The 11,800-nt window shown below is 44.7% G+C and overlaps 1 protein-coding gene and 1 long non-coding RNA gene across 2 annotated transcripts; both read right to left on the reverse strand.

Moving 5' to 3' along the window:
* Positions 1-3,224: 3,224 nt before the first annotated feature.
* On the reverse strand, positions 3,225-4,600 carry LOC142570332 (uncharacterized). The gene is made up of 3 exons (XR_012825664.1): positions 4,530-4,600; positions 3,428-3,585; positions 3,225-3,354 (listed from the first exon to the last, which is right to left on the reverse strand). It is a non-coding gene; the product is annotated as an uncharacterized LOC142570332 (long non-coding RNA).
* A 2,628-nt stretch (positions 4,601-7,228) lies between these two features.
* Positions 7,229-10,909, reverse strand: LOC142560904 (sodium/iodide cotransporter-like). Its single transcript, XM_075673440.1, has 2 exons — positions 10,577-10,909; positions 7,229-7,249 (listed from the first exon to the last, which is right to left on the reverse strand). The coding sequence occupies exons 1-2, from the start codon at positions 10,907-10,909 to the stop codon at positions 7,229-7,231; spliced, it is 354 nt and encodes a 117-aa protein (XP_075529555.1).
* Positions 10,910-11,800: the final 891 nt, after the last annotated feature.

Raw genomic sequence — 11,800 nt, forward strand, 5'->3', positions numbered from 1 at the left:
GGTAATTAAGTAGACATGTCCATATAACTTTGCGTGCTCCTCCTTAGTTGTCACCAGAACTGACAGTTCCTGAGCGGTGTATGACAAGGAATAAAAAATAAAATCAGGCGAAAGGAATCATTAAATTATACCGTTCCTTATTTACATTGCCCACCACGCGGCGCACCGCAACCATCAACGCTATTCAATTTCAAATTTCAACACCGATATTCAATTTTCTTTCTTTCCTTTCTTTTTCTGCTGTGATATGAACAGTGCCATGGCGTACCCAATTTATGCAACGAATAGGTGAAACGACTGGAATCACTAGGGACATAACAGAAAACAAATCCGCGCGACACACACGAGTTTAAATCAAACCAGCCTCCTCAGTTTCTAATCACCGCAAAATCTGATTGGCTGATGCCGCAAACGCTCGCCACCGTTCGTATACGGCCGTGCCGGTTCTTTAGCGAATGCATGTACTACCGTGAGCAATACGAGCGGGAACACAGGAGCGCGTGTCAGATAGCCTCGAACCCTGGTATGTGCGATATGTGGCGGCCGCCATCGAAACAAAGTGGAAAGCAGGACGCTGTTATAGTAACTGTTAGCACTCCCTCCCCCCCCCCATACATCTCTTTATATAAACTGCGGAACTTCCCATCGCCAGCGAACATTGGTAAAGCTGTTTGATATTGCAGTTACTGATAACTTTGTGCACTGAAACGCGGCCAGTAGCAGCACTGTTTTGAAGCGTAAACATTTGAGAGCTACTTCCCTTGGGAATCTGTCCGTCTTTCTGGAACGCGTGACAAAATGCGCTCCATAAGATATACATGAAGTCCTATGGGGGTATACTGAAGATACATTACGCTGAACGCAGGAGCCGGTGCCTAGAGCTGCGCTATAAAAAATAAGCGTGACTAACAGAATTTCTCGCTGTAAGTTCCTGTGCACGTAACCGTCTTATCGGCTATCGGTGGCCAGTAAAGTACCGTAAGCTGCCGTTTTCGGCAAACGCAGGCGCGGTGGGAGTGCCAACAGTTAGCGGAAGAGCGTCCCCCTTTCCCCTCTGTTTTAGACAGCGCCATCCCCGTATAGACCCAACTCGGTTTCGAGGCTATTTGCCACGCGTTCGAGCGGTCCCGCTCATATTGCTCACGATAGTACCTATACACTTGCACTATATTTTTGTGACTATGTTCTGGAAAATTATTTTGGTCAAATTCTTACGTTGTTGGTGAAGCAATCATTTCTCGATTTCCCTTCGCGCGCAGTGCCATGGCGTATACAATTGGCGAACTATCTTTTTCTTTTCTGAAGAAAATTCGAACATTTCTACAGCCCGTTGCGTTCAGTGGCTTTGGCTTTCTATTGCTGAGCGCGAGGTCGCGGGTTCGATTAACGGTCACGGAGCCCACATTGCGAAGGGGTTGAAATCCAAAAATATTTCGTGCACCTAGATTTAGATACGCCATAAAGAACCCCGCGTAGTAGAATTTAGTGAAGAGCCCTGCACTACGGCGTTCCTAATACACCGTATGTTGCTTTGGGACTTGAAACGCCACAATTCTATTTTATTTTTTTGCTATTTCCACAGACCCACATAGTTAAACCAATGCGTGTGTTTGAGAAAAAGAAAAGACTTGTGTCGCATGAAACCACACCGCTGAGCGCGTGGTTATGTATTCCTTCGACCTAATTCCTGGTCGACCTAGTTCCTGACCTAGTCCGGACCTAGTTCCGACCTAGTTCCTGACCTAGGACCTAATTCCTCGACCTAATCTTTCTTCCTTGCCGGCATGTCTTGGTATTTGCGAAAAGCATGTAGCGTCTCTCCGTCGAAACCGTCCTAAATTTATACGCATGAAAAAGAAACTGAAGAGAATTATGCTTCTTTAAATTAGCACGATGTGTCTGCCCCTTCTAAGTGATTGCAGACCAAATAGTCACTAAAACGTTCCAACAACTTGACAAGCCAGCATATTGCGCGGTTATATAGGCACGTTTACCGAAGGATGAGCGCAGAGCTAAAGTCTTTCATCGGGTTCGCATCGTGTACAGGTATGAGCAACGAGGGGACACTGCAACGATTGCATTCCAGTGCTACTCGTTTTCCTACTTCCTCAGTGGTGGGAGCAGCACTACGCCCACGGTATTATCAAGACCCCGCGAATACCGTGAACAGTGGAAGATAAGAAAAGCATAGAATCGAGCGATATGAATCCTTATATTATACCGTCCCTGCGAGGGAGGTACAAGTAATGCACTTTTAAAGAGATAGGTTTCTTTAGTTGCTTCCCCGGGTTTTTATTTTGGCAGACAGCGATCAAACGAAATAGAGAGTCAGCAGGGTGACGAGAGTAAAGAGCGTAGAGGGAAGCACATGCACAGAGGAAGAGGGGCAGGAGAGAAGGAGGAGCGTGATTGGTTGGTGCAGGTGGTGATTTCACGCATATAGGAGTACGAAGGTCCCGACGGTCCGAGAAAAAGATCACAACAGGATAATAGGTTAAGCGATTACTGACGTTAACAAGCATCTTCGATAATTTCTTGCCGAATTTTAAGCAACGATTACTCCTCACTTATAAGCTTCAAGCAGTTTGGCAAACCTGCGGCAACCAGGGCCCATACTGCCAATAAATGTGAACTTTTGGACTCTTCCAAAACCAAACTCCAGCCATTCGCAATGTTGAACATATTATCAGTGAAGGCGACTGGCCGACTGCTGAAGGAACTGGTTGAACGGTACTTAAGAAATAAAATATTTGTGAATTCAGTCCCAGAGCTTGAGGAATAAAAGTTGAGTGTGAAGGGGATTGGGATCACTTGCAAGTAAGTTTTTGTGTAGTTTGCCACCGTGCATCGTACTACTCTACATATAATCGCTAGCACATGCGCGGTCCGCAGTTCATAAATTGAGTATTGAGCAATGTCACCACTACATGGACAGTGGATACCACGTAAGTTAATAAACCTGCCAGTTAAGAAAAGTGTCAATTTAAAGAATCCTCAGTTCACTACGCGATGTTGACGTGATGGATATGACTGGTTATTTTCAGTATAATTTTCAATGATAATCTCCTCATTACTGGTGTGGAAATTATTTTTTACAATTGCTTTGTTTGGTCTAACAGCACAGCTAAAATTTGTGGACAGACATTAATTACTCCTGGATACGAGTGCCTAGCTAAAAGGTTAATGGAACAGCACGCCTTCCCCATAAATTACCTTTGTGCTTCCTTGAGGTTTCTCGAAGCGAGAAATCTTTGCACTATCATTTGATCAACACCTCCTCTGTAGATGTACATTGTTGACAGACCTATAAGGCACGCCCAGACATTTTCATCCTTTGTGAAATCAAAGCTGCTTCTGAAAATGAAAAAAAAGAACGCTTTTCCACATTTTCGAACAGAATGAGCACTTAAAAACAACGAGTGCTTACTCAAACATGAAAGTTGTGACAGCGAAGTCACTGAATGGCCGTAGGTTCAAGTCCTTCATATGAGCGTCGTAAGCAATCTTGATCATAATAGTTGCTGGAGCCAGCAACACTATCCCAGCCTGCGCGCAGTCAGTCCATACAACGCCCCTCAGACCGCCCTGCAAAACAGAACGCAGCTATCAGGATATTTCCTTCAGAGAGACAAACGTTCATGTTCTGTTGTAGTGCAATTTTAAAGCCGCGGCAACGGTTAGCATGATAAAACGCCCCTCAAACTGCATAGAGTACTTTACGTGGTAGAGCTGATGGTACGAAAACCTGCAATTGAAGAAGCGTTGATATATAAAGGGTAAGTGCAAGCGTATAATGTACCATGAGAATAGGTATACATGTGGATTTCTTTTTATGCTAAGGATTGCTCCTTGTACAGAGTATAGTTGCACTTAGCTGTGGTACTTACGCTAGCTAATGTTTGTACCTTGACCGTAACTATGGATTACACACATTGGCACTTTCTACATGTGCCCTTCTGTATGTGCTAACATGGGGCCGAATTCACGAAGCTTTTTGCTCTTAAAATCCGTTCGCCATTGGTCGGCCACCTTCGATAATAATGTGTCAGACGCCACGATCGGCTCGCATCAGGCTCTTACGAACGATTTTACAAACGCTATTCCAAAGAAACTTTTCTTGGGAATACTGGCTGGAATGATGTAACGATCCTATTTCAATGCTGCTCCTTATTGGCCTTCGCCAATGGTCAGAGTGCCGCTTCACCTACGTCATCACCGGAATCGGCTGGTCACGAGCGGTGGATAACAGGAAGAGAATAGAATCGAGAGAAGGGAATCGTTGCATCATGAAAGCGCTGTACTGTGCCAAGAAAGACTGGCGTGCTGATAACCACACGTTTACGTTTAGTGTATTACACCCCCGTGCAGATAGTCACGCCTACCCACTGGCCATGGAGATGCGCTCAAACAAATCATTTTTAAGCAAGATACCTGGATCTTTCGCGAAATGGAACAATAAGAATATTAAATATAGAAGACTATATCATTAAATATAAATGTAGAGCAATATGATATAAGTAATAGCTCACCAGAGCAGTGTAAACGCAGCCTGCTAAGCCGATAGTAAAGCTGCACCAGTTCGCCGAGACGCCGAAAACTGAAAGAAGAGGAAGATGTTGCTCACCATGAAGCATTCATTAAACTCGTTTGCTGCAGGCAAATCAGTTTGTCCGCATTTGCTGCAGCGGTGTCACGGAGCATTGCTAAGTAGCAATTAAGCAATATTGTTTGCGTGTACTTGCTTGTCGCAACAGCTGCCGCTGCCGGAAATATCGCTACGGCGCCCATGGTTTGCTGCAGAATACAAAAAAAAAGGATGTACCTGAAACTACTCCGTGTCAGTTTTCCAAAACTAATGCCTGTAGAGAAATAGAAAGCATTACTCACACTTAAAAAGAAGTACAGGACGCATGAGGTGAGTCCGACTTTGTTCCCATAACGCATCCTAAGGTACTGCAAGAAGCAATTGGAATATTAGTTCTTGCGACAAAGAATCTCAATTACACTTTTTTTTACATTTCGTTGAGTTGTCTCACTGTGCACAAAAACTTTGTCACATCGACCTTTCTCTTCTTGTATACTTGACTATATTTAACTTACAATAAAATGTAGCTTAAGTGAGCAAAAATTTAATAGACCATAAAATAGTAAATGGGCTGTTGAGATCCTGAAAGTTACGAATAGTACGATGGAACCGCTTCTCGCACTATATGGGTAGTCTGAGGTCTCTGGGAGAGGCCCTTGGCATTGCAGAACATTTGCCTAAGCTGCCACTGCAGCAGCAGCAGCGGCTGGTACAATGACAGCTAGTATGTTTGTTTCTAGTCGCGGTAATGGCACCTTGAGTGATATGTATCGCGGCCGCGGTAATAAATAAGGTCGCTCAACCTTACGTGCAATCAGACTCACAGTGTTTAGAAAGGCATCAGCTGCAGAACAGAATCGACGCATCGGCGCGACGAACATCACTGTTCACTTGAAGCCATTGACGATGATGATGATGATGATGATGATGTCCTTGATGAGTTTGGCGCTTACCCACTCGCGGGGATTGGCCAAGAGTCGGGCAGACTTTGCTTAAGTGTTCAGAAAATGGAGGTAACAACCTAAAATTTTTTTACATGAATTTAGGCGAGAGAAAATCTTTACGTATACTTGTTGTTGTTGTGGCCTCGAAACATGGCTCATACCCACGAGGGGGCCGATCACACTGGAGGTAATGAGTACACATAGCAAAAAAACAAGAAAAAATACAACAAAAAAGGAGCATTGCATGACATCAGGACTACAATTTTTTTATAATAAAGTTGTAAATATGTGACAGTTGGCACCCCGAGCACCATAACCTTGCGGACGCCTCAACGAGCACATATAGAGCTGTCGTCATGGAGCTGGGGCCTGTGCCCGACTGACAGGCACCAAAGGACCACAGGTTTGATGTCGATTGACGTAGGCCTAGATTTCTAGTCGGATACAGATGGAATGTTCTACGGAAGGATGACAAGTTGTGGCAGAAAAAAAGAAACTGACCCACTGTTTGAGTTTGATTACAAACAGAACAAAGTATAGTCAAAGAAAAACCAGACCTGTGAGAGTAAATATTTAGGCAGCGGTGGAAGCTTGATAAGGCCACTTCGCATTGTCGCATTGTCGTGTTCCACGCGAATTTTCGCTGCTTCGAATCATCAGAGAAAATTAGAGATGACAATTCTGTGCTTTTTAGGTATAAAAAGGCTCTTGTAATCAAATAATCAAATGTAATCAAATAAAATTTAGCAGGAACCTTTAAAACCGGTTCATTAAGTGAGAACCACGCGAGAGAATCGGTGGATTCGTTTAGGAAGACGCCAGAGTGTCCTGTACTTCCCATAGATTTCTCGCATAGGTGCCCAAAATATACGCATCAGGAGCGACCACTCAGCAGAAGTTATGGCAACAGACCGGAGGAGCATCTGTAATAACCCTTGCGTTAATCGCAGGAGACCCACCTTTCCGATAGCCGAGTTAATTGCGAGAAATTTTGCGAGAAAGATCGGCGTGTATTTAGGCAGACGGATAGCAAAGGGCCACTCAAGCTGAATAGAAAAGTTGCGAACTTGGCTTCTCTAGACTTTGAGTGGCGTCCGTAGAAATGACAGTGACAAGGAAATTGAACGACGCGATCTTGAAGTAGGCCTGCAAAAACACGCCCAGGAAAATATTTTGCGTGGTTTAAAAAGATATAAAAAATCAATTCAACCTGCGTCGAATTTGAATTTGGAGCAATTTGAATTTCCAAGATCAGAGCCTGTACAATGTATGTCAGTAGATGCATCTGGCTAATAACAAGCGTTTCAAGCTTTTTTTATTTTTTACATTTCGCTAATTGGGCATAATTTCATTGTATGTAACCGCCTCATGTGCCAGTGTCTTGCGTTTTCAAATCATTGTATGCCCACCGGACTTTTGTAAGTGCAAGTGTAGAGTGCCAAAATGTATTTGCGTAGAAGTGTATTGTCCTTACTTATGGAACTAATCTTTACTTGTTGCAAAATTTGTCCAATAACCACCATTGAGACTTTTTTCTTTTTGCTTTTCTTCTGTCGACTTGATTTGACTCTATGTTAACTATTTGTGACACATCGTTTTGCCTTTTATATTGTTGCATGCCTTATCCTGCAATGCTCTCAATTGAGAGCAGCAGTACTGAAAACAAACAAATAAATAATTAAATAGTAACACGAGTCCATCAAAGCGCCACCAATGTGTTCTGTAAAAATAAAAAATCAGGAAAAGTAAGGAGCACGTTTTGCAAACGTTAGAGAGGTGAATATTAGAGCTTCAGAAAATGTTGCGCAGTAAACTGCGGAAATCTGTAATCTAACGTAATAATTCTCTAGAACCATGACTTTTGCCTCTTCCTGCTTATTATACGATGATAATTCTGGTTATTTTCAACTATGCATCCTGCTGCCACCTGCTTTAATGGGCGTGTGCATAGTGCACATGCCCACCAAGAAGCCCACGAATATAGGCAAAGTGCCTCGATTGGCGAGTGGCGCGGCAATTTTGCGTATATTTGCGGGATGCTTTCACACTCAGAATAACACTTATGCAGCACGTATTGAGCAACAGAAAGCTCCATGGAAAGCTTTTCATGTTGCTGTACAATTTTCTCATTGACACTTTTAATATAACTCTAATATTTGATTAGCGATTAATTAATTAAGACTATTTATCTCCATTAGACGGAATGAAAAAAATAATCTGAGTATCTCCAAGCGAAGGCAAATAACATTACATTGGTTCTGTCCAGCTACGTGACATTTGCATACATTTAATGTTCGGCTCAAGTTACGTGAGACACCCTGTATATCGTGATTTAAAATAAAACGAAGCAGAGGAAGAAAAAAGCCGTCCTGGGTAATGTTCCTGTTTAGCAGTAACTTTGGCCGCGGGGTTTCTGACAACACCGCAATATGTTTTATATGTTATGCTGATCACTATGATTATTGTAATACCCGTGAATCACGAACCCTTATGGCCACATCAGCAGACACACGAAGTGAAAATCTCGCTGCCAACCACAAAGCCGAATAACACCACGACACAGTAATCTTGTTGTAACCCCTGCCTCCCCGCCCCCCCCCCCCCCCCCCCATTGAAACGCCGCAGAAACACGACCTGTCACTAGTCTCCTGAATACGACTTCGTTACTATGGTCTTGCATCACACAGCCACGTTCGACGCGGAAGTGTCTGTTGCGAATGGGGCGCCATCACTTTAACATATAGGGTGTCCCACGTAGCTTGAGCCAATGTACCTCGAGCGGCCAGTCCCGCGGCAACTTTTCATGTATTCGCGGGCTTCTTTCATGCTTGGAAAAACATTTTTATGCAGCACGTATTGAGCAACCGAAGTCTCTATCGGGAGTTTTTCATGTTGCTCTACAATATTATCATTGACACTTTTCATCTAATTATAATATTTGAGAAATGATTAATTATTACTAATTATGAATTTAGACTCAATGCAAAAAAAATTAATCTGAACATCTCCAAACGACGGCGAACATTGCCTTGGTTCGGTCCAGCTACGTGGTATTTGCATATTTTCAAAGTTTGGCTCAAGTTACGTGGTTGGACACCCGGTATATTTAAGGCTACATAATACTTGCGCCACCTTGGCACATCCATTCTGGGGGATAGGACGAAAAGGGCACGTCGCAATATCGCATAACCAGTGACCCAAGTTGTCTACATGGTCAGATAGCAAGCCAGCAACAAGTTGCCTATTCGGTCCCATGCTCAGTGACTTATGTTGTCTGAGCGGGGCGAGACAGCTGCCAGCACACACCTGGTGTCTCAAGCTAGTAGACAACTTTCGTCACTGGGTATGGCGACGAAATTTGTGACGGAAGGAAAAGGCAAGGTTTCTGTCCCCCTTCCCGGCCTACATATCGAGCGTCCATCCAAACGGCAAGTGCCGATCTTGGCTCTCGCAGAAGACTCAGGATACGGATTTACCATTTATGTGAAATCTAGATCCAAGGCTTCTTCCAAGCGATAATTAGGCGAATCTGACTCCTCTTGGTTACACATTAGCAGAGCATATTATAGGCCTTAAAATGTTTATGGTGAAGTAATCTTTAACAGAAATTTGTAGTGTGTTGCTTTTATCATTGCATGAGGCTTTCTTTTCGGTTTTGTTTGGGGAAAGAAAAAGAAAACACCCGACACTTGCTACTTTTGTTTTGTTCGTATCAACTACCGTATCACCAGTACTTTCAGGATCTCTTCATACGTGCATTGGTTAATCAAAAAATTAAAAAAACCCTACTATTAGGAGTGGTGTCACAAATACAAGTCATACTTTTCGTCATTCCTGGTGTCAGAACTGTACACACGCGTCCGATGCGCAATTGTTCGTTATCTTTGTCTAATTTTGCAAACCAAATTCAAGAAGCAGTGCGCGGGACTTTGTCAGCGCAATTATGGGTAAAGCACGTTCGATTATCAAGTAGCTAATGTTTAAAGGAGACCATCGCAGAAAGAAAATTGTGACAGGGCGCGTGCCCGAAATATTTGCGGTGATATTGTTTTTGTAGCCATTCTTTTCCTATCAGGTATTGTGGGGCTTCTGTATCAGTAGTAATACTGCAAAGCTCTAGATTATAAGAAACACAAGTCCATTTGCCTTCGAGATTGATATTGCGATTAATGCAGCATGAGCCCCGCTTTATATCCTGGAGACAGCTCTTGGCGCATGCTCTGTGGCGTGAAAAAGTTAAATGGGATGCCAGTACGTACTAAAGCAAAATATTAATAAAACACCGTGAGCTGTCTCCGTAATTGATTAACGTACGTCACCAACCAACTGTAGTCATCCTTGAATGGTCTTTAAAGAACTGACCACATCAATTACCCCTAAAGAATGCGTTGCGCCAGCCTTGCGTACAAATAAGGCCTGCTCTATCGATGCTGTTTCAATGGTGCTTTCTAACCCATTCACATATTTGATTAGATTGCTTCGAACCATGAACGCCAGATGTACCCGCCGTGGTTGCTCAGTGGCTATGGTGTTGGGCTGCTGTGCACGAGGTCGCGGGATGGAATACCGGCCACGGCGGCCGCATTTCGATGGGGGGCGAAAAGCGAAAACACCCGTGTGCCTAGATTTAGGTGCACGTTAAAGAACCCCAGGTGGTCGAAATTTCCCGAGTCCTCCACCACGGCGTGCCTCACAATCAGAAAGTGGTTTTGGCACGTAAAACCCCATAATCTAACGCCGCATATCCCTATCATACAGCAAGTAGACGGATGCCGAATGAGTGTCTTCTAAGCGTCACGTCTCATTCGTTGCAGGAAACTCGCCCTTTCAGAAGCGACAGACGTGGCTCGTAAATGGTTATTTCGTACTTTATTTTCCCGTGGTTCTGGAACACATATGGCTCAGAGTTTACTGTCAACGAGAACGGCTCGTGCGTTTTTCTTCACTTCATATTCGAGTTAGATTTAAGCGCACCTAAGACGCGGACACACTGCAGAAAGGAAGTAGACTCGATGCTTAGTATTCCCTCTCCGAGGCATTGGCTTACCTCGAATACGGAGGTAACCCTGAGACGGTAGAGGACGGGTACCACGACATGAGCCACGATGAGCGCATTGAGGGGCGCCAGCACTTGATTCCAGAACATGTGAGTGCCGTAGGCGTACACGTGCGCAGATATGCCTATGATGCCGATGGACGACATTATGGAAGCGAGCGCGGACACCGCTAGCGGCAGCGAGTGCAGCGACCGGCTGCCGAGGAACACCTCGTCGGCAGTCGACTTGAGGCTCCGCCGTCGGAAGGAGAAGTAGAGACCCAGGCTGAAGTTGGCCACCATGAGGGTCGCGAACACCCCATACTCGGCCCAGGCGGTGTCCATCCTTCTTTAGGCCGGTTGGTCAGTCGGCGCGTGGCGCTTTCTCTGGGAGAGGTCGCTGAGTAAAGGGCCGCGCACGAAGGTGCGACGAGTGATGTGCGGCACTGCGAAGCTCCGCGTATAGACGCCGCGACGAGAGAGCAGTTCTGTCCACAAAGCGGAAGGATGAATCAAGGAAAACGCCAACTGTGACTCCGGTGTCTGGATTACGCGGTTGTACGCGACAGAAGGACAACAGCTGTCCGTCGTCCGTCCAAAAGCTTTCGTCGCTAGAGCCCGACCCCCATCATCAATTCGCTCACGCTTATCTTTTGCATTTGTTCATTTTGCTTTGTTTTGCTGTTGGGCTTGTGCTCTGTGGAAAGGCAGTTTTTTGTTTTTTTCTTTTTGGGACCAGCGCTTGTCCATGGAACGAGACCCATTTGAATTGAAATCCCATATGATAAGTTAGGCGGAGAGAGAGGGAGAAAGAGAGAGAGCGAGATGCCCAGGAATAAACTAAATGCATTTTCACTGAGACAACTCGTGTCTTTATTCAAACTGCATTGACTGCCATGTAGAATTCCACATGGATGCAAAATGTACCTTTGCTAAGAATATCAATTTCCCATTCTGCGAAATTTTTTCGCACCTCACTGTCGCCGCACATTCTGGAATAAGTACAGGATGTGCAAAATATCGTCTGAGAGTTCCTCTGTGCAATATTCCTAAGTGTGCTCCTGACGCCTGGAGAATTGGGCCAGTGTTCAAAAACAAGTTCTTACGCTAGAACGCTTTACCCGCCGTGATTGCTCAGTGGCTATGGTGTTGGGCTGCTGAGCTCGAGGTCGTGGGATCGAATCTCGGCCACAGCGGCCGCATTTCGGTGGGGGCGAAATGCCAAAACACCCGTTT

Source organism: Dermacentor variabilis, chromosome 1 (assembly GCF_050947875.1).
Source record: "Dermacentor variabilis isolate Ectoservices chromosome 1, ASM5094787v1, whole genome shotgun sequence".
In the NCBI taxonomy this organism is placed as follows: domain Eukaryota; kingdom Metazoa; phylum Arthropoda; class Arachnida; order Ixodida; family Ixodidae; genus Dermacentor; species Dermacentor variabilis.

Coding starts and splice junctions, on each gene's coding strand:
- LOC142560904 (XM_075673440.1), bottom strand. CDS start 10,909: ATGGACACCGCCTGGGCCGAGTATGGGGTGTTCGCGACCCTCATGGTG. Junction 7,250..10,576: donor GGGTTACCTCCGTATTCGAG/GTAAGCCAATGC, acceptor TTATTTTTACAG/AACACATTGGTGGCGCTTTG.